Source organism: Puccinia triticina, chromosome 6A (genome assembly GCF_026914185.1).
Source record: "Puccinia triticina chromosome 6A, complete sequence".
Taxonomy (NCBI): domain Eukaryota; kingdom Fungi; phylum Basidiomycota; class Pucciniomycetes; order Pucciniales; family Pucciniaceae; genus Puccinia; species Puccinia triticina.
Window position 1 is genome coordinate 6,181,909 of NC_070563.1, and position 22,947 is coordinate 6,204,855.

Here is a 22,947-nt window from a genome sequence, read left to right on the forward strand (position 1 = left end):
GTCTAGACGTGCATCAAAGCGCACATGTAAATCAATGATAAAAGTCGACCAATTTTGAATTATAAGCACAGCGAATAACAAACGCAACCAAGACAACCCTATAGAATGATACGAACAACAACACAAAAGTCCAATCGCATCACAGTGTACATATCTGGGGAGATCGGGACGAGAAATGTGAGTTAGAAGAGATATATAGGGAGGAGCGGCAGGAGGAGAGTACACATTATGAAGAAAATCCCTTTTTTTTGGAAAGAGTTTATTGGCTTGATGCGAAGATTTTTTGGGTTTGGATTTATCAATAGTAATCAGAATCGACATCCGAGTCGGGGTCATCGGCGTGATCATCGACGTCAAGATCGCTCTGAGACTCGTCATCGTCGGACGACCTGTGAATGGACGCATCACTGGAAGACCGGTGGATCGACCCGTCACCGCGATCCTCATCATCGACGTCGTCGTCTGATTTTCCCGAGTCGACGCTGCTCTGCGAGACGTGATCATCGGTATGGAAATGGGAGCCGTCGTTGCTCGCCGCAAGCGTGGAGGGTGTTGGAGGGCGGAGGCTTCCGGGTTCGGACTGGTTGCTGGAGTATCCGTCATCGTCGTCGTCCGAAGAGATGATGCGACCGTGCGCGACGGCGAGGCCGGTACGGTAGACGGGACGACGGGCGGGAGAGCGACGGTCTTCATCGGTGGTGCTTGCCTGTGACCGGTCGTCGCGGTGGTTCGAGGGGGAATAGTGGGGCCGGCTGGAGTGGGGGGATGAGGACGAGATCTCGGCAATCGATGCAGCTCGACGAGGCTGTTCCTCGGCCACCCGTCGACGCGCCGTTGCACTCGGCTGGGCCTCCACCTCCACGTCACTGTCACTCTCCGCATACACCTGTGGTCGTCGCCGGACCACTTGCACGTCCGAGCTGTCATCGCTCTCGCCAAGTTGACTCACCATTCGCGCCATCGAATCTCCATCGTCCGACCCCGATTCTACCGGAAACGGCCGCCCTATCGGGCGGCTCCAGAAATACGCCGCGCGATCATCCATCTCTTCATCTTCATCTTCATCTTCTCCTGAACGCTCTTCATCTCCTTCTACGGTTTCACCTTCTTCTGATTCATAGTTTGTGCCCATGTCTTCACTTTCCAAATGCGCATGGTAGCTTTCGTCATCGGAATCATCAGTGTCTAATGAAGCATATCTAGTCCCACTTGTAAAAATAAAAATCGGTACACGAGAAAACTGTTAGATTGTAGTCCTGTCTGATGGAAACGATTCTGGAGGGTTACTTACCATCCTTCACAAAGGCCATTGTTGCCGATTTCCCAAGCACATCGACTGCATCGGCGGACGCCATCTTCAAGATCGACGACTACGTGGCGACGCTCAGCCGCGTCGCGTCTGACGTTATCAATAATGCGATCTTGATCGTTACCCGATTCGAAGAGTCGTCCCCATGTGAGATCTTTCTCGTCCCGGTGTTGTTCGACCAAGTTTCTGAACGAGCCTGTCGGACACGATGAGGATGGAACAGGAGTGCCAGTCGTCTTGAGTTTTTCGGCGGCTTCCTTGACTGCATACAATAGCATCGGTCGCCGGATCACTGCTGCTCTACATTGCGGACAAATCAGGTTTTTCCTGCGTCTGTGCATGGAGACCGGTCGTAGGGTTGCTGGGTTGGCGTTGCGTCCGGGGCCAGGTTCATTCATCAAGCCGACCAGATTAGCCTGGTTAGGACGATTAGTGCCGTTTGTTGTTCCTCGGTCTAAGGGGAAAAAGCGCGGAAAGAATGAGAGGGAGGATCAAGAGAATCTTTGGAGAGGCTGTTTAAAACTTACTTGCAGGTTCGATTCGATTCAATTGGAAGTGGTCAAATTCTGAATCGCTTGAATTGCCATCAGTCTGTCTTGGGCCTGCACGCTGGTTGCCGAGTCGGATTATATCATCATCATTATCATCATCCATCTCGTGTATATCGGAGTGCATATCAGAGTCATAGTGGTCAGATAAGGGATCCGTTCTATGAAACCAAGCGTACAGATCTTTGTGACAAAAGATGTGTCTGCATTTTTCAAATCCGATTCCAGATTATCATCAGCGAGTGAGTCTGCAAGTTAGATAGAGTTTTTTTTTTGTTGCTGTTCTACGTACCCACAAAGAAGGGCGTATGGAGAGTCAAGGACTTCGAGGCAGATGTTACACGAAAGACTGGATTTGATTGAATCGATTAGGCTGGCTTGATTCTCGACAACCTAGATCGATAAGCGAGTTGAAAGAGATTAGGGGTGACTGGCTGGGTGAGTTGAAAGAAGGATCTCTTACGTCTTTGTATGCCGAGGCGGTTTTATTGATGGTGTCGATCTGGTCTTTCAAGTTCTTGATCTGCTGCTGGAGATCTGAAGCAGATGGAGTGACGGTTTGATGGTTGAGAAGATTGGAGGGGTTTGGTTGGTCATCCTGAGTGTTTGTGGGGTTGACGGTTTGGTTGGAGGAATCGGAAGACTGGGGTGATGAAGAAGAGGAAGGCGTGGTCGAGGTGGTGATGTTGGTTGTTGTGGTTGTCGGGGCTGTTTTCTGGGTGGACTCGAGTTTCTTGATCCTTGCGAGGGCAGCCTGAGCCATCTTCTGATTAAGTTGAGGGCGACCGTTGTTGTTCATGGTGGTCGAGTGGTTGCTGGTCTTGGCTCGCTTGCTGACTTGCTTCTGCTGCGTCTCCGTCTCTTCTGATTCGGCTGACCGTTGTCTTCGTTTCTCGGCCATCCAGAAGGCCTTGCTGTTTCCGTTCTTCTCCTCTTCTGGCTGGTTGTATGTAAATATGTGTCTTCGCTATTTTGTTCTGGTTTGGTGCTGAAGTGGTCAACAGTCCCTGCCCCTTGGTCTTCCCTTTTTGGAGCTTGTTGACCACCCCCCGAGTCTCAGCGGGGGACTCGAGCGGGGCCTGGACCAAGGACAAGAGCCACGCCAGTGCCACAGTGCTCCTTCCCCCTGCCTTTCCTCCGGCAAATCCTCAGACAACGAGGTAAGTTGGGCTCGACATGTATCCGTTCGGTAGCCAAACGGTCAGGAAGCATCCTAGCGCCTAATCACCTCTCATCACGTACCAACTCGAGTTCAAGTCGCATGCGAGCCAATCCGTCTTCAGAAGTGAAACGCCCAGACACATCATGAAAGTCACCGCCATCATGCACGCAATTCTGATAGCTGTTCTCGTCCTGTCAGCATCCGTCGCATCTGGTCGCCCACGCAAGAGTCCCATGATAACAAGCAGGCGACTGGTAGAGACGTGTCTATCTTGCAAGAACGAGGGCCGCACAACCTGGCTCGTGGAACCCCACAACGTCATCCCCCCGCAACCAGCATGGATCAAGTGTCCGGTGCCCGACTGCCGTTCTTACCGCGCCCAAGACTACGTCCTTTGTACCAACTGCTTGCATGTCTACGGCAAAAACCGCACCGGCGAAGGCTATGTCCCAGGCAGTACGGAGGATGCCTGTTTTCACGAGACCTCCTACCAACTCACGCGTGTATTCTCTACTTGGCTATCGCCTTATCCTGCGGTGGCACCTCCTCCAAACCATGGGTATCCTGCATCAAGGAGTACTTCATGATAGAAACCCACCTAACTCTAGAACTAGAAGAGTTCCCCACATGTATCCAGCAACTCAAGCAATATGTCTAGAGTAGCAGCTACCAAAAAAACGGTTTTTTGGTTTCGTTTGGTTTTGTTTGTCACTTTCCTTCATGATAGATTCAAATCTTGTTTGCCTTGAAATATAACACACAACTAAGTTTTCATGTGTGGAAATAATCATCAAAACAGAGCCAAAAACAACAGTACTCATGTGGATATTGATCAAAAAAATTAGTACAGTTGCACCAGGAAAAAAAAAATAGTCACTTGATGACAAGTGACATCATGCCAGCTCCAGCGGGCTACCCACCATCTACCCACCATCTACCCATCATCTACCCACCATCTACCCACCATCTAACCAGTTTAAGAATTTCCACAGGAGATCCTCAGTTTTTGCTGGGCACCACTGATCCCCATTTCTGGTCAGCTGATACTCAGCTTTAGCTCCCAGCTTATGCTCAGCTTTGGTGCCCAGCTCATGCTCAGCTTTGTTGCCCAGATCAGAACCAGTCCTGGCCCAGCTTATTTTCAGCTTTATTCCAGTCATGGCTCAGCTTAGACTCAGATTAGGACTATCATTGGCCCAGCCAATGCTCAGCTTTGGACCAGTATTGGCTCAGCTGATTTTCAGCTTTGGATAAATCTCGGCCCAGCAAATGCTCAGATTCCGAGTCTGACCACTCCTGTAACAGCTTATGCTCATCTGTGGACCAGCCTTGGCTCAGCTGATGCTCAGCTGTGGACCAACCTTGGCTAAGACAATGCTCAGCTGTGGACCAGCCTTGGCTCAGCTGATGCTCAGCTGTGGACCAGCCTGGGCTCAGCTGATGCTCAGCTGTGGAACAGCCTTGGCTCAGGTGATATTAATCTTTTGAATAGTCTCAAAAAATCTGATACTCAGCTTTGGAACAGCCTTGGCTCAGCCAATGCTCAGCTTTGTATGCTCAGATTTGGACCATTGTTGGCTAAGCTGATGCTCAGATTTGGAATATTCTTGGTCCAGCTGACACTTGGATTTGTTTCAGGCTTGGAATATCCAATGCTCAGCTGTGGCCCAGGCTCAGCTAATGCTCAGCTTTGGCCCAGGCTCAGTCAATGCCTACTGCTCAGCTTATGATGAGCATCAGCCGGTCCTGGTAAAAAATTAGGATCAGCTGACTGTGCCACATTGAGTGCTCTGGTGCAGTCCTGCAAGCTCTACAAGTGCTGGTGGAGCAGACTTGGGGCAGCGCTGGAGTAGCTCTGGAGCAGAAACCAAAGCTGCATCATGTCACTTGCCATCAAGTGACTATTTTTTTTTCCTGGTGTTGCCAGCCTATTTGAGAAATGAAACCCACCCCATTGATTTTTGAATTCATATGATAGGGGTTGCACTTGCACTTCATCTTTTTGACCTGGCTGGGAAGTAAGGCCCTGCTGTGCTGTGCTGAGTGCTACTTTCCACAGAAAAGTATACTAACTTAAAAAAGTGTGTCTCTTTGTGGAGAGAGGCCTCCAAAGGATTGATTTATACACTGCATGCCAGCACTACTCATTTTTCATTTTTCATTTTCACTTTTTTATGCCATTGCTTTCAGCTCCTCTTCTGCTCATAAAAAGAAGAAAAATGACCACTGTTCAAGTCCGTGGGAGACTAAGCTTTGGCAGGCTTGTAGATGAGAAACATTTGGTCATGTGATACTGAAGAAGAAAAAAAAGGTTATGTGAATCACATTTTATAGTTATTCTAAAATAATTCCCTGACAAATGCAAAAAAGAGTACACAGGGTGTATACCTGGATACCATACAAGTCCCTCCTTTGGAGGCTTGCTTTGCAAAGGGATCCTTGTGTCAGCCAGGCTGTACCAGGCCCTTCAAAGATGGGATTATGTAAGTTAGCAAAGTGCAGTGGTTTCAGAATTTTGTAGAGGCAACACTGGGTCGATACGATTCAATACAATATTGGGCCAAACTTTGTATTGAGTCAATCCCCGTTACCTAATTGGACCGTTACCGTTATCAGTAACAAGTTTTTTTGCGCGCTGCGCGTATCAAAAGGTTATACCATTACTGTTATGGTAACACAGATAACGTGGTAACGGCAGTATTAGAGCAAGAAAAAGGCTAAAAGAGCCAAAAGAATCTTGATACCGCGGCAATATTGACTTCATATCAGTGGCAATATTGTAACGGCTTGAAAAAAATCCAAAATTCAAACTGAATGTTGGTAACGCGCTGCCGTTACTGGTAATGGTAACAATAACACACCAAAAATTGACACAATATCAATATGTTACCGTTACTGGTATCTTATTGACCCAGTGTTGGTAGAGGAAGAAGGTTTCCTTGCATCTTTTCAGCATGAAGACATACAATCCTTGCAATCAGACACAGAACTTGACTGTTAAGCTTAAATCTTTACACTGTTTAAAGAAAGGGTCTTGATTAATCAACTACCTAAAATTTGATTTCTGACTACCAAATGTGGTTTACGTGGGGAGGACCGCTCCCCACTGTTGCACCTGGGTCGTGTGGACCAAAAATTGACCCAGGTGAATTTTAGTAGTCAGAATTCAAAATTGAAACTACAGAAAGGTAGTCAGATATGCAACTTTTGCAAAAATGGTAAAAATTAAAAAAATTCATTGAACCAAAGTGCCTATGGCTTTGGTGGTGTTCCTTAGCAGGACACCTGCCAAAATGAGTGTACAGTAGCACACCCCATGCCTGAGCTGTAATAATGCCATGAAGATACCCACGTGCTCTTCAGAGGGTTTTATACCCTCTGTAAGACTTTGGTGTGGCTTGGGTGCCGCTGTGAGAGCTCCTTTGGGACGGGTGGCAGTTCTGCAAGGGGGAAATACCAGTAATAGTATTTCAAATATGTAAGAAGCTATTACAACTGTTACGGGTGGTTTGAAAGACCTGCCCCTCTATGATACTACACAAGAGCTTTCACAACAAATTTATTTATTGTTGTGGCAAACTAATGAAAGAGAAAACTATGTGCAGCAGTCTCTTATCAGACCTAGATCAAACTTGAATTGAGCAGAAAGTGGATTTTGTAAGGGAAATGGAGTTAAAGTGGTTTACAGCAGCCTTGAGTCAGATAATGGAAATGAGTCTTAACATAAGATATGTTTTATATGGTTTTATATGTTTGTGATATGAAAGTGAAGATAAACTGATACAAGACTTCTGAGAGAACTGATGTTATATGTGAACTATTCAAAGTGTTGTTGCCCTCTTCCTTAACCTTCAGTTAAGAGCACAATGGGTTAAGATCACTTTGACTTGTTAAGAGCACAAGTGGGTGATGCTTGCTACTTGACTACTTAGAACTGCTCTGAGGAATGAAAGATGTTGATGGGCAACTTGATTGAGATCACACTGCTGGATTTATGTGGATGTGACTTGTAACTCTGAGTGAGATGTGTGTTCTGGTTAGGATTGCCTGAGTGGCATGCTGAAACTGAGGAGGGAAAACCTCCTCCTTTTATAGTAAAATGTGAGGGATTTTTGCTGGTGGGGATCCTTGTGAGGGATTTTTGCTGGTGTGACCACCATACAGGTTTCCATGTGGTGATGGTATCCACGTGGTTGTGGTGGTGGTGCCCATATGGTGTCCACGTGGTTGTGGTGGTGGTGTCCGTGGAGCCTAAACAATTATGGAGGTCTCCACAGGTGGAACAATGTCGTGGTGTGTGGGTGGAGCCAAACAACAATCATGGAGTTGTCCACAGGTGGAACCATGCCATGGGCAGAGCCAAACCACGCCACTACATACACTATAAATATGCCCTTGAGTATAATTCTATACTATGTACTATCAAAATATCTCTACAGTATGTAATTATGCTTATGAACACAGTATAATACTAGTAACTTTTGACTGAGTGCAGCTAGCCTAGTGGTTCCAGTGAGTGACTAGGGGTTAAATGACCTGTAGAATTCAATTATGCAATAATACATTTAGAAATATGTCTCCTTCTCAATAGTAAACTGTGACTTTATGTGATTTGATACTTGAAACACATTTGGCACACCACACCGCAGTGAGGAGTTTGGATTTTTTTTAATTTTGCCATTTTTGCAAAAATTACACATCCAACTAAGAAATTGCACCCGGGTAAATTTTTGGTCCGCGTGACCCGGGAGTAACATTTGGGAGCGTTCCTCCCAATGTAAACCGTGTTTGGTAGTTGGAAATCAAATTTTAGGTAGTCAATTAATCAAGAACCTAAGGAAATGCCACACACTGGCCAATAATCAATAATCTCTGTCAGCCTTAGAGTCAATGCAGTTGACCTAAAACTGCCTTTTATCTCCATTTTATACCTAAATGTGTTTATATCTTTTTAACCTTAAGAATTGATGTTGTTTTGACTTCAGATTCTGATTTCCCATGCAATTTTGCCCATAGTGTCCACTGATCACTTTCCAATATCTCTGCTCCTTCATAGAGTTTGTGGTTTGTGGCACATATGCGCAGCAGCGCTGTGTAGGCGCGCCTGAGTGCTCCAAACCACATGAACATGTGTGATTATGTCATCCAACTTTGAAAATTTTCCAAGTCAGGATCCCCCATGCAGCTGGAGGATACACAGACTTCAGACACCCAGAACAACACCCCCAGATAGCCCAGGATCACCACCAAAGAGGATACCACGCTCCCAGTATACCTACTGTCACAGGCGCCTAGGATATTGACAGTAAGTATCAGTCTTTCACTGAACTTTGTCCATCTCAGAGGTAAAACTCTGTGTCTCTTGATTGCTCTCTCTTTTTGCTTGCTTTTGCCCAATCTTTGATCACAGGTCTGCACCTATCTTGACATCATCAACCAAAGGATTCTGCTGCATCACATCCTTCTTTTTCTGTGTTTTTTGTAAGAAACAAACTACATAGGTTTCCCTTTAAAGAACCTTGACTATCCAGAGGGAAGTCTAAAAAATTGTGGCTGGATTAAACTTGTCTAATCCAGGAGCCCTCCACATTTCTTTGGGGAGAGGAGGTTGTTGCACTCTCTAGCACAGCTTGGCAGCACTCCCTTAAGAAGGTAGCATTGCCAGTGGAAGTTAGTACCCACCAGAATAACCTTGAATATCTGCCAATCTTGAATCTGCTCAGTTTCTCTCTCTCTCTAATATCTGTACTTTCTTTATCCCAAGAAATCCAAATATTGCCTCCCTTTTTTCTTGTGTCCTGCTGTCACTATAGAGACTTGGGCTCAAAATCTCAGTGATTAGACAGTTATTATTTCCAGCTCTATCTCCTTCAAAGAATTTTTTTATCTTTCTTGTCCCAAATTTAATGATTTACCATTATAGCAATTGTGAGCCAGCTACGCTAACCATAGCTGTGTGGCATAGTGTAGCGGAATTCAGCTAACTTGTAGCATAGTGTTAGCCCAATTAAGCAGAATTTTTGCTAACACTACATGCACATGGTGCAAAAAGCACCCACTATGCTGTGTCACAGCGCTTTTTAGTGTTTCTTTGTTTTTTTATACTTTTTTCACTTTTTTGGCGCTAAAAGCGCTATAGCGTAGTGGCAAACTAATACTACAGCAAGAAAGGGCCACATTTAGCGCTGCTATGCTATTGCTAAAGGGCCCTCTAGCATAAGTGTAGCTTAGCGGCCCACTGTTGATTGTATTACTGTTTCCACTCTCATGTGTATCTATTTTTTTCTTTACTCTAGTGGTTTTCTTGCAGTTTTATCGCTAAAAATACTGCACAGGTTCCTTAAGTAAATAAACTTAGATATAAAGCTCAAAATAGTGATATAGTATTAAGTAAAATTGCATATCATCTAGCCTCTGAAAATTTGTAATGGTGGGTCAGCTCTACTATTATTAGAAATTGCACAGTGTAGTGTAATAAAGCTAAATCTAATGATATTTTCTGTTAGCTGTTAGAACCTTATGCTAGTGCTAATGGGGGAAGACATGGAACCACACACACTATGCTATGTCATGCCACATTTTACTGTGGTTTTCCACTAAAAGCAGCATAAAATCATGTAGTGTTAGTGTAGTGCTAGGAAAAAGCTTGCTAGCGGTATGGCTGATGCAGACTATACATAATAAGGGCGGCTACACCAGTGCAAGTGGGGTGTTGTAGAATAAAAGTATGATATCCTAATAGTATGAACCTCCACTGTGAAAAAAAAACTCAAGAAACTGCTGCCAGTTGACATGCAATATTACAAAGGTGCCTTTGTAATATTGCATGTAAACAGTCTTGAGTTTTTTTCACAGTGCTCTGTGCTCTTCTTGAAGATTATTACCAGGCTGAATTATTTATGACTATTTCTCCTGTTGCTACATCACACTAATCTTCAGCGCTCTGCAGTTAGCCTGATCTTTCATATAACAAACAGCATAACAGGAACAATATCTCCACTCTGCAATAAGTTTTCTAAGATATAAATATGACTTCTTCTCTCCCTGTAATAGTACTGCAATGATAGTAGTAAATTAATTAGTGAGTAAGTAAGAGGGAAAAGAAGAATTTGCAATCCCCAATATCCCCCATACATCTCTGTGCCCACCTAGCTCTGCTCCCACACTATCCCTTGCCTAAACTTCCACATGCTTTGCTCCTAGCCTGACACCCCTCAAAAAATTGATCCCCTACATCATCTGTCTAGCCTCCAACACTTGGTATCTCACCAGCGCCTCTGCCCCAGCCGGACCCTGGAAATCCCCTAAATTGGTTTATAATGGATACATGGGTCGCTTAAAAGACACTTTAACTCAGAATTAACCATTCAATTGGAATAAATCCAACATTGGTACATCCAGTACATTAGAGATCACCAAGTGGACCTGGTTAACCGCGGTGGGTGTGGGTACCTGTGGTGATTTTGGACATATTCAGATACCCAGACTTGGACCCGGGTACCAGTGGTACCTGTGGCGGGTATCACGGGTACCTGCCACTAGTGGGTTCCAAAACTGATCCAAGGGCCTGGTCACTCTGTGATAGTGGTTGGGTCTACACCATCACCAATATTATTGCTATAAACAGCATTTGGAGGACTAAAACGGGTGGCAGGGCCCTCCAGGAGCAATTGGGGGGGGCAAAAGGTTGTCTGGAGACAAACTTTTGCGCTGCCTTTTTGCCAAAAGTAACATACCCGGACCTGCCCGCGGGTGGCGGGTACCCACGGGCAATCTCAGCTGTACATTTCTTCATTAATGGTTAGGGTTCCAATCCGTGCCCTCCAGTTTGGATCTGAGGTGTCCCAAGCCCGAACCGGAGGTATCCTTGGATCAGGTTGGGTCACAACGGGTAATTGGGTCAAATATTTCTGTGAGAAAAATGGCCTCACCAAGCAATACGACCTATCCAAATATGAATGGTTCAAAGTGAAACAGCTCTGTCAGTTTTTTGAATCACTCAATACGACTACCAATGCTGTAACAGGCAAACAGCAAGCTACCCTTTCCCACTTACATATGGCTCATTGAGAGAATTCACGCGGTATGCTCTGTTTGTAATCTGAAAATATCTTGGTCCATGTACATAACCAGATTCTGATTCCTGTTTACTTTTTCAGGTTAATGATGACTGTTGTGCCACTGAATTGATTCCAGCAGCTTGGGTGATGACAGAAAAACTCAAGGAGTACCTCAATGTTGCTATGAACAAGCCAATTTACATTTGTGCAATGTTACTAGACCCCCGAATCAAAGCAACTCATCTCACCGCATGTGAGCCTGTGTCTCTTATGTGACAGCAGGACACAAGAAAAGAGGGGGGAAATAGTTTGGATTTCTTGGGATAAAGAAATACAAACTGGGAGAGAGGAAGAGAAAGAGAGAGAAAAGAGAAGATCTGGCCTAGACTTCAAGTCTTTATAAATTGATCTGGGCTATTCTCAACCTGGAAAAGTTGGATGCCAGCTGTGCCAGGCCAAAAAGAGTGCATCAGCCTCCACTCACAACAAGGAAACGTTGGTGGGATTCAGAAGTAGGGTTACTACTCTGCTCTGGTTTTATAGGTCTTAACCAGAGATAACCTTTTGATCTTTTATGATTGAAAGAGTTGAAGAAATGAAGAAACAATCAAGAGCAACAGAGTTTCACTCTGGATAAGCAAGGTTCAGTGAAAGAGTTTACTTACTGTCAATATCCTAGGCGCCTGTGACGTTAGGTATACTGGGAGCGTGGTGTTCTCTTTGGTGGTGATCCTGGGTTATCTGGGGTCTGGTGTTCTGAAGTATGTGTATCCTCCTCAGGCAAGGGGGATCCTGACTTAAATTTTCACAGTTTGCTTATGTAATTACATATGTACATGTGGTTTGGCGCGCCTGGTAGCGCTGACACGTCACAACTGCACATGCGGGCCACAACTCAAGAACTCAGGGAAGGAGTATAGTTACAAAGAATTGGTAAGTTGTAACTAGGGTCAAAATTGCATGGGGAAACAGAATATGAAGTCAAAACAAGGATATCTCTTAAGGTGAAAAAGATTTGAAGTAATTCATATGTAAAAAGTAGAAAAGGCAGACTTTAGGTCAGCTGTGCTGACTCTAAGGCTGACACCACATCCTTCCTCAGTTGTTTTAGGAAGAAAAAAGGCGAAATACTCCAGAAATTCAGAGAGGAAGCAGAGAAGTTCACCTTTGTTGATTCCAATAAGAGATCAACTTGCAAAGAGGAGAGCCAATCACAAGCTGGCCCAGACAACCTTTGATCATGCCTGTTTAAAGAAAAGAAGTGCAAGCTGACCTTGCTCAACAAAGAGATAACCAGCTACTTAGAAGCTGAGTGTGTGGATGAAGGCTGCAACCGATTGGCGTTCTGGAAATCACATTGAGTCAAAATGCCAACTCTTGCAAATATTTCTAGGACACTCTTAGCCATTCTGGCAACAAGTGCTCCTTGTCAGCGCTCTTTCTTGGTTGGATGGCACATTCAAACTTTCTCCAGAAACCGCTGTAAAGCTCAAAAGTATTCCTGAGAACCTTTTGCTGAGTGCAGAAAGGGATGAATGAGGGTACCTCTGCCTTTCCTGGGTCACTAGACACTAAAACAAGCCCCCCAATCTACGATTGGAAGGTTTATGTAGTGATAGTGGAGGTGTATCAAAAGATAGCCTACATTGAACAAGTGGCTTTGGGGATATGGGTGATGTAACCAGTGCTGAGTGAGTTGTAAGTTGATACAGTCCGTGTGTTGCCGCAAAGGGGGTTGTGGAACACCCTGACAGAGGGGTTAATGATGAGTGATCAATGAAATAGAGTTGTGATATGTATGTAATTGTTATGTAACAAGGGTAAAACCACAATATAGTGGGGCTAATACTGTAGAGTGAGCAAGTGTTGTACTGTTATGGGGTAAGCTGAGTGCAAGTAGTTTGCTGAGAGAAATTACAACTGGGGGGAGGAGAGCCTCCTTAAATAGAAAAGATTGAGGTATTTTAGCTCCAGGGGAACCAAGGAATGAGGGATTTTAGCTACCCTGAGCTGTCAACTGATGTCATGTGCAAGCTGCATGAGGGGTTTTTGCTAGCTTGACACCTGCATGAACTGCAGCCCCTATTACACTAGTCTGCATGCACCTGAATAAGACTGCATAAGCCTGCATAAGACTGCATAAGACTGCATAAGACTGCATAAGACTGCATAAGCCTGCATAAGCCTGCATCTAGTGTGCATGACACTGCATGACACTGCATGAAACTGCATGACATGTGCATAGCACAATGTAATGAGTGCAGCTGATGAGGTAAAGCATATCTAAAGGGTAGACAATTGTCAGAGTGGCCCATGTAATGGATTACATGGTCCTGGGTAAGGGTGGTTCATGTAACGGATTACATGACCTGAGTATGGTGTTTTGTGTGTATGAAAATGACTGATGGTGTCTTGAAGGGGTTGTATCTTCTGATCCAGAGGGGTGTAAGGTGTGTTGTCCATGCGGTGCTGTGTAGTTTTAGCCGTAGAATCCAGTGGTTCCGCCATATTGATTGATTTGTGAGTGTACATACTACATATGATAAAATGGGCTAGATGGGTAACCATAAAGCATACCACACCGCATGTCCCCAAAAACCCTTGCCTCAATCTTATGTTTAATGAGCTGGAATGATAACACAATCATACAGCTTAAATAAATTATGCACATATTTTCTTCTTTTCTATTTCACCTTTTGTTCAGTAATAAGTCCACAACTATGCCCCTTCTCCTCCATACCATGTGTCCTGGAATACAATCGGATCTCCAATTGGAGCTAGGCTGTCCCAAGCCCAATCCAATCCTCAGATCCATTGGGTCAATCTGAAATGACAGGGTTTGGATCGGAACCCTATTAATCACCAGGGAAGAAAGTGTGGAACTCTCCAGAGAGTGCCAGACCGTAATTTTTGTCTAGAAGTCTGCCAGATATGAACCATTTCCCCATGTGTAAATGAGTTGTGGGTTGGCCATGTGTTTATACTCAACTCATACTGATCTTATCTGTATCAAATCTTGTTGGATTTGGTGAGTTAGACTCGTATAATGGCTTTCTCCACTCCACTGCCATTACAAAGACGTATTCTCCACTGACTGTTGTGTACCGGCCAGGAATTTGAGACAACCTCCAATTGATTACTGTGTTGTATGGCCATCAAGTGGAGAAAACCTCTGTGTAATGACTGGTTTAGATGGCCATCAGGTGAAGTGATTCACAACTCCATGATGCTGTGTAATGGACATGAAGTGCATCCATCCTCCAGTTAATGAACATGTATCCCAGAATTTGAGCGGAGACATCCTCCACCCAATGACTGTTGTTCATGGCCATTGAGTTAATGGATTCTCATATCAATAACTGGTGTATACTGGCCATTGAGTGGAGATCTCCTCCACTTGATTACACATTAATGGGCTTTGAAACACCCAGCTAAATGACCAGTACATGATGTTCATCAAGAAGTGCCTTTCTCATCTTGATGAACCAGGAAGAATTACACATTGCGCTGGGGAAGTCCTGGATCAATGCTCAGTACATGCTGATGCTGGCCATTCAGCTGGGCTTTGGAGACTGGGTGGCCATTATATACTGCCTGGCGAGCTTGGGAAGGCCTGCTCGATGACCAGTATGTGCTGTTCATCGGGCTAGGGCCTCCATGTGATGACCATCAGGTACTGGTCATCGGATTTGGGTTCGGCAAGGCTGCAGATTGATTTCCACTTCAATTGTCCACCATAACGTACGGCCGAACCTTGCGGTGGACAAACTACAGGGGTCCCCGAGTCGGGGGAGCCCTATTGCAATGACTAGCACTGATTTGGGTTCGGGGACGCAGCAGATTAATGCACACTGCACTTGTCCACCGTAACGTACGGCCAAACGATGCGGTGGACAAATGAAAGGGGTCCCCGAGTCGGCAGAGCCCTATTGTGATGACCAGCAAGTACTGATCATCGCGCCAGCATTTCTGATCTTTTGGGGCAGTACACACTGCCCGTCAAGCTCAGAAAAGCCCAAATGGATGGCCAGCATGTGGTGGCCATTGAGAGGCGAATTTTCCAGTGCAATGAACAGCACCCACTGTTCATCGAGTCTGGGTAAATGTGTGATATTTTTGCCAATTTCCACCCTAAAATTGGCCCAAACATGAGGGTGGGCATTAAAACAGAAAAAAAACCCTCACCAGGGAAACAGGGGGATGCTAAGCCAATCTTTGTTTCCCCAGGCGTCCATAGTTCAATTGTGCCAACCTTCAAACCCACATACACAAATTGTTTTAACACTTTTCCTCACAAGTTTTGTGGCACTCCTGCTGGCCGATGACCAATCATTTTCAGTGGTCTGGATACAGCCTGACCGCAGTACAGAAGTCTCAACTGACAGCAGGTGCTACATCAGCACCATGTTATGAGAGAAATGGCACCATGTTGTTGCACCATAGACATGGATACCTGTGACGAAATAATGCTACACCGAAGAAAATTAATGGAAAATGGTTTGTGAAGAAAAGATACAAGATGATCAATCTACAAGACAAATGGTTCTAACCACACTGGGATATGCGTGGGGATTTCCTCCCGATTTGATATGGGAATTGACATGTCAGAAATATGCCACAAGGATTCATCCACCAGTGTGCAGATCCTCCGAATTTGCTATATCTCACAAGTATGTTCCATAATGTGATTTTATGTGTGTTTTGAATGAAAAAATCTGCAATTCCAAAAAATTACCTGGCAGTCGGCTAAGGATATGTTTGAGGGTAAGATTCATACATTCTTGGAAAAGCTTGTGTGCAATGAAGATCACTTCTGCAATTGTAATAATGATGAAACAAACACAAAACTTCAACAGAGAGATCCTTGTGGGTTGGCATTGAATTATAGATCATTTCACAAACACTTTGTCAGCCTTAGAGATACAACAAGTATCCAAAAGACTGCAATAACCTAGTAAATAATAATAATTATTAAATTATTATTGCAGAATCAGATTCCTCATCATAAATTAAGGGGGGTCACCCACTTAAAGTACCCCCTTATTCCTATTCCTTCATGTACTAATTGTATAAATAAGAATTGGCCCCAGAAAGCGCCCAAAAATAGTATTACATACATAAATTTAGTAAAACAAACAGTGTACATAAAATTAAACTGTTGTACATTAATGAGTAATATTACTCGTGTAAAAATACCCCGTGAAAGTATTATGTAGACTTCTACTGAAGCTCTTTCACATGACAATTGGTTATAAACATGTCATGTGACAGAGTCAGGGAAATTAGTCTATTACAATACAATTAAATTACCCACAGCCAAGCCCTTTTCACGGCTACACCCCTGGATACTCCCATAGGGGAAAAAGGACTCAATGTTTACGCCCACTGAAGTCCCCTCTATAAATAGAGGCCTATTTGGCCCTCAGGAAAAGATCCCTCAGACCATTCACCGCCAATAAACTGTAAGTTGCTGTGAATATTCTCCTCTGCTACTATTGTAGCCCCTTTTCCCTTTAAACCATCCCCAGCACGTAAAATCCACTGGATTAAACCTTTAAATATTAAAAATCCCTTATTAGCATATTTACAAGCTTTATCCTTAAAAGTAGTTGCCGTCAGACCCCTGCCTCTGACAAGCAGCCAATCAGCTTAAGCGCTTACCACCTACTTTTTTACGCCAAATTTATTCCCTGTAATTAATAATTATATATTATTAATTACATAATAAATCCTCCTCTTTTTAAAGAGTGTTTAAAACCCTTGTAGTGGCCAAATTACCACGTAACAAGTTTAGTAATTTACATTACTAGTGTTTACATCAGCACAGTTATAGTGCTAGGGCCCAAAACCCTTAATTTTGACGGGTTTTTGCCCTAAGCTTCATAAACAGAGCTGTCACACTTGACCTACAGTTACACTGGTATTGGGAAGAAAGTGAACAAAGACTTCAATTTAACATTGAACTCACATCAGACTAACTTACATACAAAATTACGGCCTGGCACTCTCTAGAGAGTGCAACACTTTCTTCCCTGGTGAATGGTGTTCCTGAATCAGTGGGTGACTTCCTGTCAAGATCTGAGGGCCTCCCAGAAGCAATCTAGAGTCCCAAAAGCTAGATTTACCTGTGAAAATCTAGACGTTTTGGGTCTATATCCACAACTGTGAGGGATTCAGATTTCAAGGGAAGTCATCCAGTGATCATTCTCAATGGAAAAAAAACTTGATTCATACATTTTCCATTCTCAAGGATAACTAGCTCATGTACACCACTAATGAAAATATGTACAGGATGCACCTTGAGCATGCACATGTCCCAATGTTGGAATCATTCCAATTTCATGGTTAATTCCAAATCAAAGTTTCTTTTAAGCAAATAATGAATCCATTTTCCAGGGTACTGCCCCAGCTCCACCTCCTGGTGGAACCAGCTTCAGCTGCCCCAGACCATCCAGTGCTGCACCGCTGCTGGCCAGTACACGCCTCCAATCTTCAGCATTCATGTTCCAGCTATCCACTCCTCTCTTTGATCCTTATCTCTATCCCCCTTTTTTGTGTGATCATATGTAAGAGACACCAGCTGAAAGGGCCTGCCAATTCCGCGGGTGACTGAAAATAAGGTGGAGGCTGTTGAAATTGGAGTCTGGGAGTTTCCTTTTTCACCCTGCTCTGGCACATTGATGGACACGGAATAGTGATATTTATGAAACCTAAACGTAGAATATTGGATGCATATATTTAAACATGTTTCCTATTGTTGTTTCTCTTTTCTTCGTCCAAATTTTTGGCTTCTTTCTTCTGAGTCTCACTCATCTGGTCTCGGCTCATTTGTGTTAACTCTAGGTTCGCACACTTCTCACTGGTTGTTAGTCTTCACTCAGTTTTATGCTAACGCCTGTGGTGGGAAACACAAATATCTTTTGTCCTCAACAAATAGTATTATACTTCAAGTAGTTTTATTGAATTCTTCTTATGATATCCTGCCCCCTTAAAAAATACATTACATTATAGTCATTCAGGCTTATCATTCTACTATGTTTTGAGAAAAACTGGTTTCGAAATTTTGCCAGGGACCCCATCGGCGCTTATTGCACGGACCGCAAACCAACCACCAGATGAGGAATCTTCTGGGACTATAGCGCCAAGTTGAACTGGACTGTGAAGTTTCTGAGTGTCCTCAATGGTTCCCTTGTCAAAGGGCTGGCCCGGGTATGAGATCGAATCTTCAGGATTATCTTGTCTTGAAAAATTGGACTTCTTGGGACAAGATGCTGGTGATTCCGGTGCACACCACTTGTTGTCCACCCAACCCGTATGTAATTTTTTCGGTACTGGTCTGGACAATGTGATCTTGATCGGTTTTGTGGGCTCGTTTGGTTTGAGGGGGATAAATAGTTGACCAGCATCAACGTTATCCGGTATGTATTTTGAGATAACCCTCAGATTATTCTTATTTTTAGCCCCGGCCTGCGCAGTGTATTGGCATGGTAAGCTTCATGGCGTTCTTTGCGCTACTGGCGAGGAGGGGAAAGATTCCTTACACCTAGAATTTGGTATCTCTGCGCCCAAGCAGAGCCCCGCCAAGATATTCCATAAGTTGTACCATTGTTAAGAAGGAATGCTTCTGGGGGGCCAGGTACCGGTTTAGGTGGCGGCTCTAGCCCAAGGATTCGATAGCTGCTTGATCGACCCAGGAACGATGTTTCAACTCAGCAATTGACGTCGTCCTTTTATATAAATAGAAAAAATAATAAGTTTTAAGCGAAAGGCTTCAGAACACACCTAGCATTATAAGTGGACGAAATGACTTCAGCCTCTTGTGTGTCGAAATTTTTCGATGTCTGGTTCTTGAATCCAGGAGCATGATAGGCAAAAATGTTGTGGCCTTCACCATGGGTCAGGAAACCTCCCTTCTCGGAATGCGGAAGCAGCGACCACACAAAAGCTCCGGCACAAGTTATGTTCTTATAAAAGGCCTCATAGGTTTCGGCTTGCTCATCTGTCATCAGAGCAAAAAATATTAGGCATCCCACCAAATTTGATTAATAAAACAGCGGGCATCTCACAAAAGCCGTGTTCGCCGACAATGAAGGTCTTCTCATGCAGTTGTACCAGATCTTGAAGACTAGATCTCCGTATTACGGTCAGTATGCCTTTCAAAACGGTTGTCATAGACTCGAGCAAAACACGCACTTTTTATAAAACCTAGTATCACCTGTACCATCTGAATACGTATTATGAAATCATTTTTCTCTGTTACTGAACGGATATTCTTCCGCATTAGAATTGAATCAATTGACTCACAAAAATGGTAAGAAAATAAGTCTACAAACGGGGAATCTAGTACTTCGTCATTCCATGCGGCTGATGGATTCCGCGAGCTGTTTCGATGCTTTTAGTATGCGAGGAAAGCAGCTGGTATTGTACGCAGTGTAGAAAAATAGACTCACAAGCTGCCATCCATTACCAACGTTTTTGGAGCCAGTGACTTGATGTGTTGCGCGATCTCAATTGTCCACTGATTAATCCCAACCGCCCCACACCCCCGTCAGCTTCCAGTCTTTCCACATCAAATTTTCAGAAAGAAGAGATCAAGTCATCATGACTGACACTGGCCGGGGCAGCCCTTTTATCTATGGAAAATAGAAGTCATGAGCTTGCGTGTATTAGGTGTATATCACTAGGATTGAGATATGAAAGAATTTTCAGCGAAGGAACATACAAATCTTCTGATTTTTATCACCCCAATTCATTTCATTTCCCGTCTCAAAAGCTAGAACAGTCTCGTCATTACCAATCCGGATCCCGTTGAAGGTGTTGATTCGGTTCAAGAAAAAAGCGATGATTTGTTTGTAGCTCCGAATCATTTCGGGGTCTGTGAACCAATCCACCGCCTGGTTTGCAACCGTGTAGTCCTCGATTCCGTACCTGTGTCGGATCAACTGTGAATGAAGTGATGCGAATTTCAGAAACGCCCTCAGAATGAAAAATCGTCAGAATTGTTAACTTACATCATTGAAATTTCCGACCCAGTTTGTCCCGCTAGTCCCATAGTCCTACATGGCAAAAGAACATAACGCTAAAATTAGTCCAAACTAGTTAGATGTGAATGCAGAAATCACTCTGTACATTTGCATACCTGATTGATGATTGGGATTATGAGCCTGATACCATATTGACGAGATAAGTCCAAACTTCACACAACGATCAAAGGTTGAGGGATTTTAGCAGATAAAAAGATGAAGTTAGCTTGCCAAGGGAAGTTAATCTCACATTTTATCTATTTTCCTCCAATTTGTTTCATTATATATCCAGTCTAATATCCGAAAGTTCATGTCCTGAGTGAGTACATTGCCCCAAACTTGAAATAAAAGGGTTGATCTCACCACTGGCGTTATCGTCCCAACCAAGGATGTGAGATGAAGACGGTGGTTCCCGGCCGTCTGTGAACATTGTGTTGGCCACATGCAGTGTGTAAGTGCGAGTGACCGGGCTACCGAAAGCTGAAATTGTTTGTATTAAATCACGTCCTTGAAACTCTCCGCCTGTTGCGGTTATGCACAAGTCAACCATCTTGTCAGGCCAAGTCAAGCTGGATTCATTCATTTTTTCTCTTGCTCACCTTCGAAGATAGTGGGAGAGCTTCCCAACGTGAATTCACGCCAAAGGATGAAGTGAAGAATATTGTCCAAGAACCGATGATTGTTCAATTGGTATGATTTCCAAACTTTGCAAGATGATACACTAGGGAAGAGGATACCCACTTGAAACTCCTGAAATCGAAAAGCGTGTCATTGATGTAAAGATGCCCATCCCCAGGTGCAGAAACAAAATCGGACTTGGACCCAAGTGCTGAAACAAACCCGGCGGCAGACGAATGCCTTTCGAGAAGTCGGGAACTGACACGGGCGGTGGCTGGTAGGGAACCCTTTGCGGTGTTCAAGGCCGAGCTTGTTGCTAAACCCAACAGACAGAAACCCCATGGTAGACATCCTGCTTGTACCCTTTTTAAGACGTTTGACATCATTTTTGGAAAACGGTCTGTTCAGAGGGAAAGGTATCCTGTGCTACTCAGGAGAAATGCAGGAAAGGCGGCTTGCGTAATGTCTGCTCAGATGCGTGGCCGCTATTATAGTAATCTACAGTGATCATTGTATTACGAGTCATGACGAAAAGTTGCGTTGGTACGAGGTGCCTGATGGACATCCAGCTTCATAGACCGTCTCATGTGGCGGAGTTGATCAATTTCCATTTGGATTCTCATATAAATGGGAAGGAAAATTTCTTCTCCAAGAAGAAATTGGGGGGTTTGTTGTATCACAGCGGACGCTTTAATCAAACTCATTTTTCGACTGCATGGAGGTTTGCCGGATGGATCCAGTGGCGCGATTGCAAGAGGACCCGGACACAGAATGATCTCGTATTACATACTGGATCAGGTTTCACTTATGGTTCTTAAACTGTTTAACAAAAATTTATCACCTACCCTTGCAGGCTATAACACCACATACTACGGTGTGTCAATCGAGCCTGCTCGACGCGGGCGTAGCATGTTGCGGGGTGAGTGCCTGGGAGTGGGAGTGGATAGATCGAGAGTACGCAAGGTGACAGGAAAATCCAGAAAGAAATGTGAAGATACGTCAAAGATAGTGATGCGATATTTTCAGCTCCTACAGAAGAGATACAATCCGCCAAAGAAATCGCAACACGAGGTGAACAAGTGCCGATTCAGGTCAAAACCCAGTTGCTCGACCACCGTGCCCTCAATTGAATCTGCCCGTGTTTCATGGCCGAAGATGTGTGGAGGGCAAGCAAAATTTCAGCAGATGGTGCTTTGGAAAACACGCACGCGATTTATTTGGCAAGGTTAGTGACACAGATAGCAGTTATAGGTGAAGTCCTACTGCTTGAGGCACTACCAGCTGCTATGAGAGCCAAGAGGCATGGAATAGAGCATCAGACCCGAGTTTAACACAGCCCCTCTGAGACTGGAGGAGTATTTACCCCGCAGGGTCTCGAGACTCAGGCTCCATATTCAACAGGAGCAACATTTGCAGTGCAATTATCAATACTGCTTTAAGCGATGGTGATTGGCAAGTGGTGGTTGAAATGCTCCCTATGTGATCACTTCGCCCCTCTTGAGGTTCAGCGAGGCAGAGAGCATGTCAACCTCCACCAGCTAGCAAGCGTTATCCCCACGGGCAAAGGCCAGTCAATGGTCTACCGGGTCACGAAAGACCGAAAAAAGTAACACGTGATCCGTAAGAAGTTTCTGGACTGCAAACAAGAATTAACCCGGCCGGATCGGCTGAAGCAGATGTCTGGTGATGACGTTATAACAGATCAAGGATGCCTTGCAACCCAAGAGCGGGTGACTGGAAGGTTGGAAAGAGACCAAGGGCGAGGAACTAGGAGGGGGGAGGGGGCGGACGGAGAATGGCACGTGGAATGAGATGCTCACCAGGTGCAGCAGCAGAATCCACGATACATGGAGTAATTTCAGGCTGCTCCTAGGTTTTCGCGATTCGACATTGGCTCTTTGGCTCATGATTCCCTTTTCCCGAAGTCCACGGCGCCTCTCTACTGGGATTGCTGTGGTTTTATGTCCAGAGACGACCATTTTTTGGATGGCGTGCGGGTACCAAGGTTCGTCACTCCTGCCAGACGACTTGAAGTCTAGCTTAACTAAGCCTCTCGAACGGAGGGTCTGGGGGACCCCGCCCGGAGGGCTCTCCGTAGGAGAGGCTTATGAATAATGTCTGCAGGCTGGCAGACAAAGGAAGGATTTTCAATCCTAAAAACACAAAAACAAAATTTAAAATTCACCAAAATATGTACAAGAAAAACTGAATAGACAGTTTTCTTGGC

The 22,947-nt window shown here is 44.5% G+C and overlaps 3 protein-coding genes across 3 annotated transcripts; 1 reads left to right on the forward strand and 2 right to left on the reverse strand.

Moving 5' to 3' along the window:
* Positions 1-298: 298 nt before the first annotated feature.
* Positions 299-2,758, reverse strand: PtA15_6A699 (uncharacterized protein; the record flags this gene model as incomplete). Its single annotated transcript, XM_053170431.1, has 6 exons — positions 299-1,005; positions 1,141-1,208; positions 1,292-1,763; positions 1,837-2,060; positions 2,150-2,250; positions 2,321-2,758. The coding sequence occupies 6 exons, from the start codon at positions 2,756-2,758 to the stop codon at positions 299-301; spliced, it is 2,010 nt and encodes a 669-aa protein (XP_053021624.1).
* Positions 2,759-3,162: 404 nt separating this feature from the next.
* Positions 3,163-3,606, forward strand: PtA15_6A700 (uncharacterized protein; the record flags this gene model as incomplete). Its single annotated transcript, XM_053170434.1, has 1 exon — positions 3,163-3,606. The coding sequence occupies one exon, from the start codon at positions 3,163-3,165 to the stop codon at positions 3,604-3,606; it is 444 nt and encodes a 147-aa protein (XP_053021625.1).
* A 14,505-nt stretch (positions 3,607-18,111) lies between these two features.
* On the reverse strand, positions 18,112-21,106 carry PtA15_6A701 (uncharacterized protein; the record flags this gene model as incomplete). The annotated part of the gene is made up of 15 exons (XM_053170435.1): positions 18,112-18,546; positions 18,621-18,756; positions 18,862-19,078; positions 19,146-19,204; positions 19,273-19,303; positions 19,384-19,460; positions 19,530-19,597; positions 19,690-19,712; positions 19,802-20,021; positions 20,091-20,135; positions 20,219-20,273; positions 20,353-20,395; positions 20,466-20,624; positions 20,702-20,721; positions 20,844-21,106. The coding sequence occupies 15 exons, from the start codon at positions 21,104-21,106 to the stop codon at positions 18,112-18,114; spliced, it is 1,851 nt and encodes a 616-aa protein (XP_053021626.1).
* Positions 21,107-22,947: the final 1,841 nt, after the last annotated feature.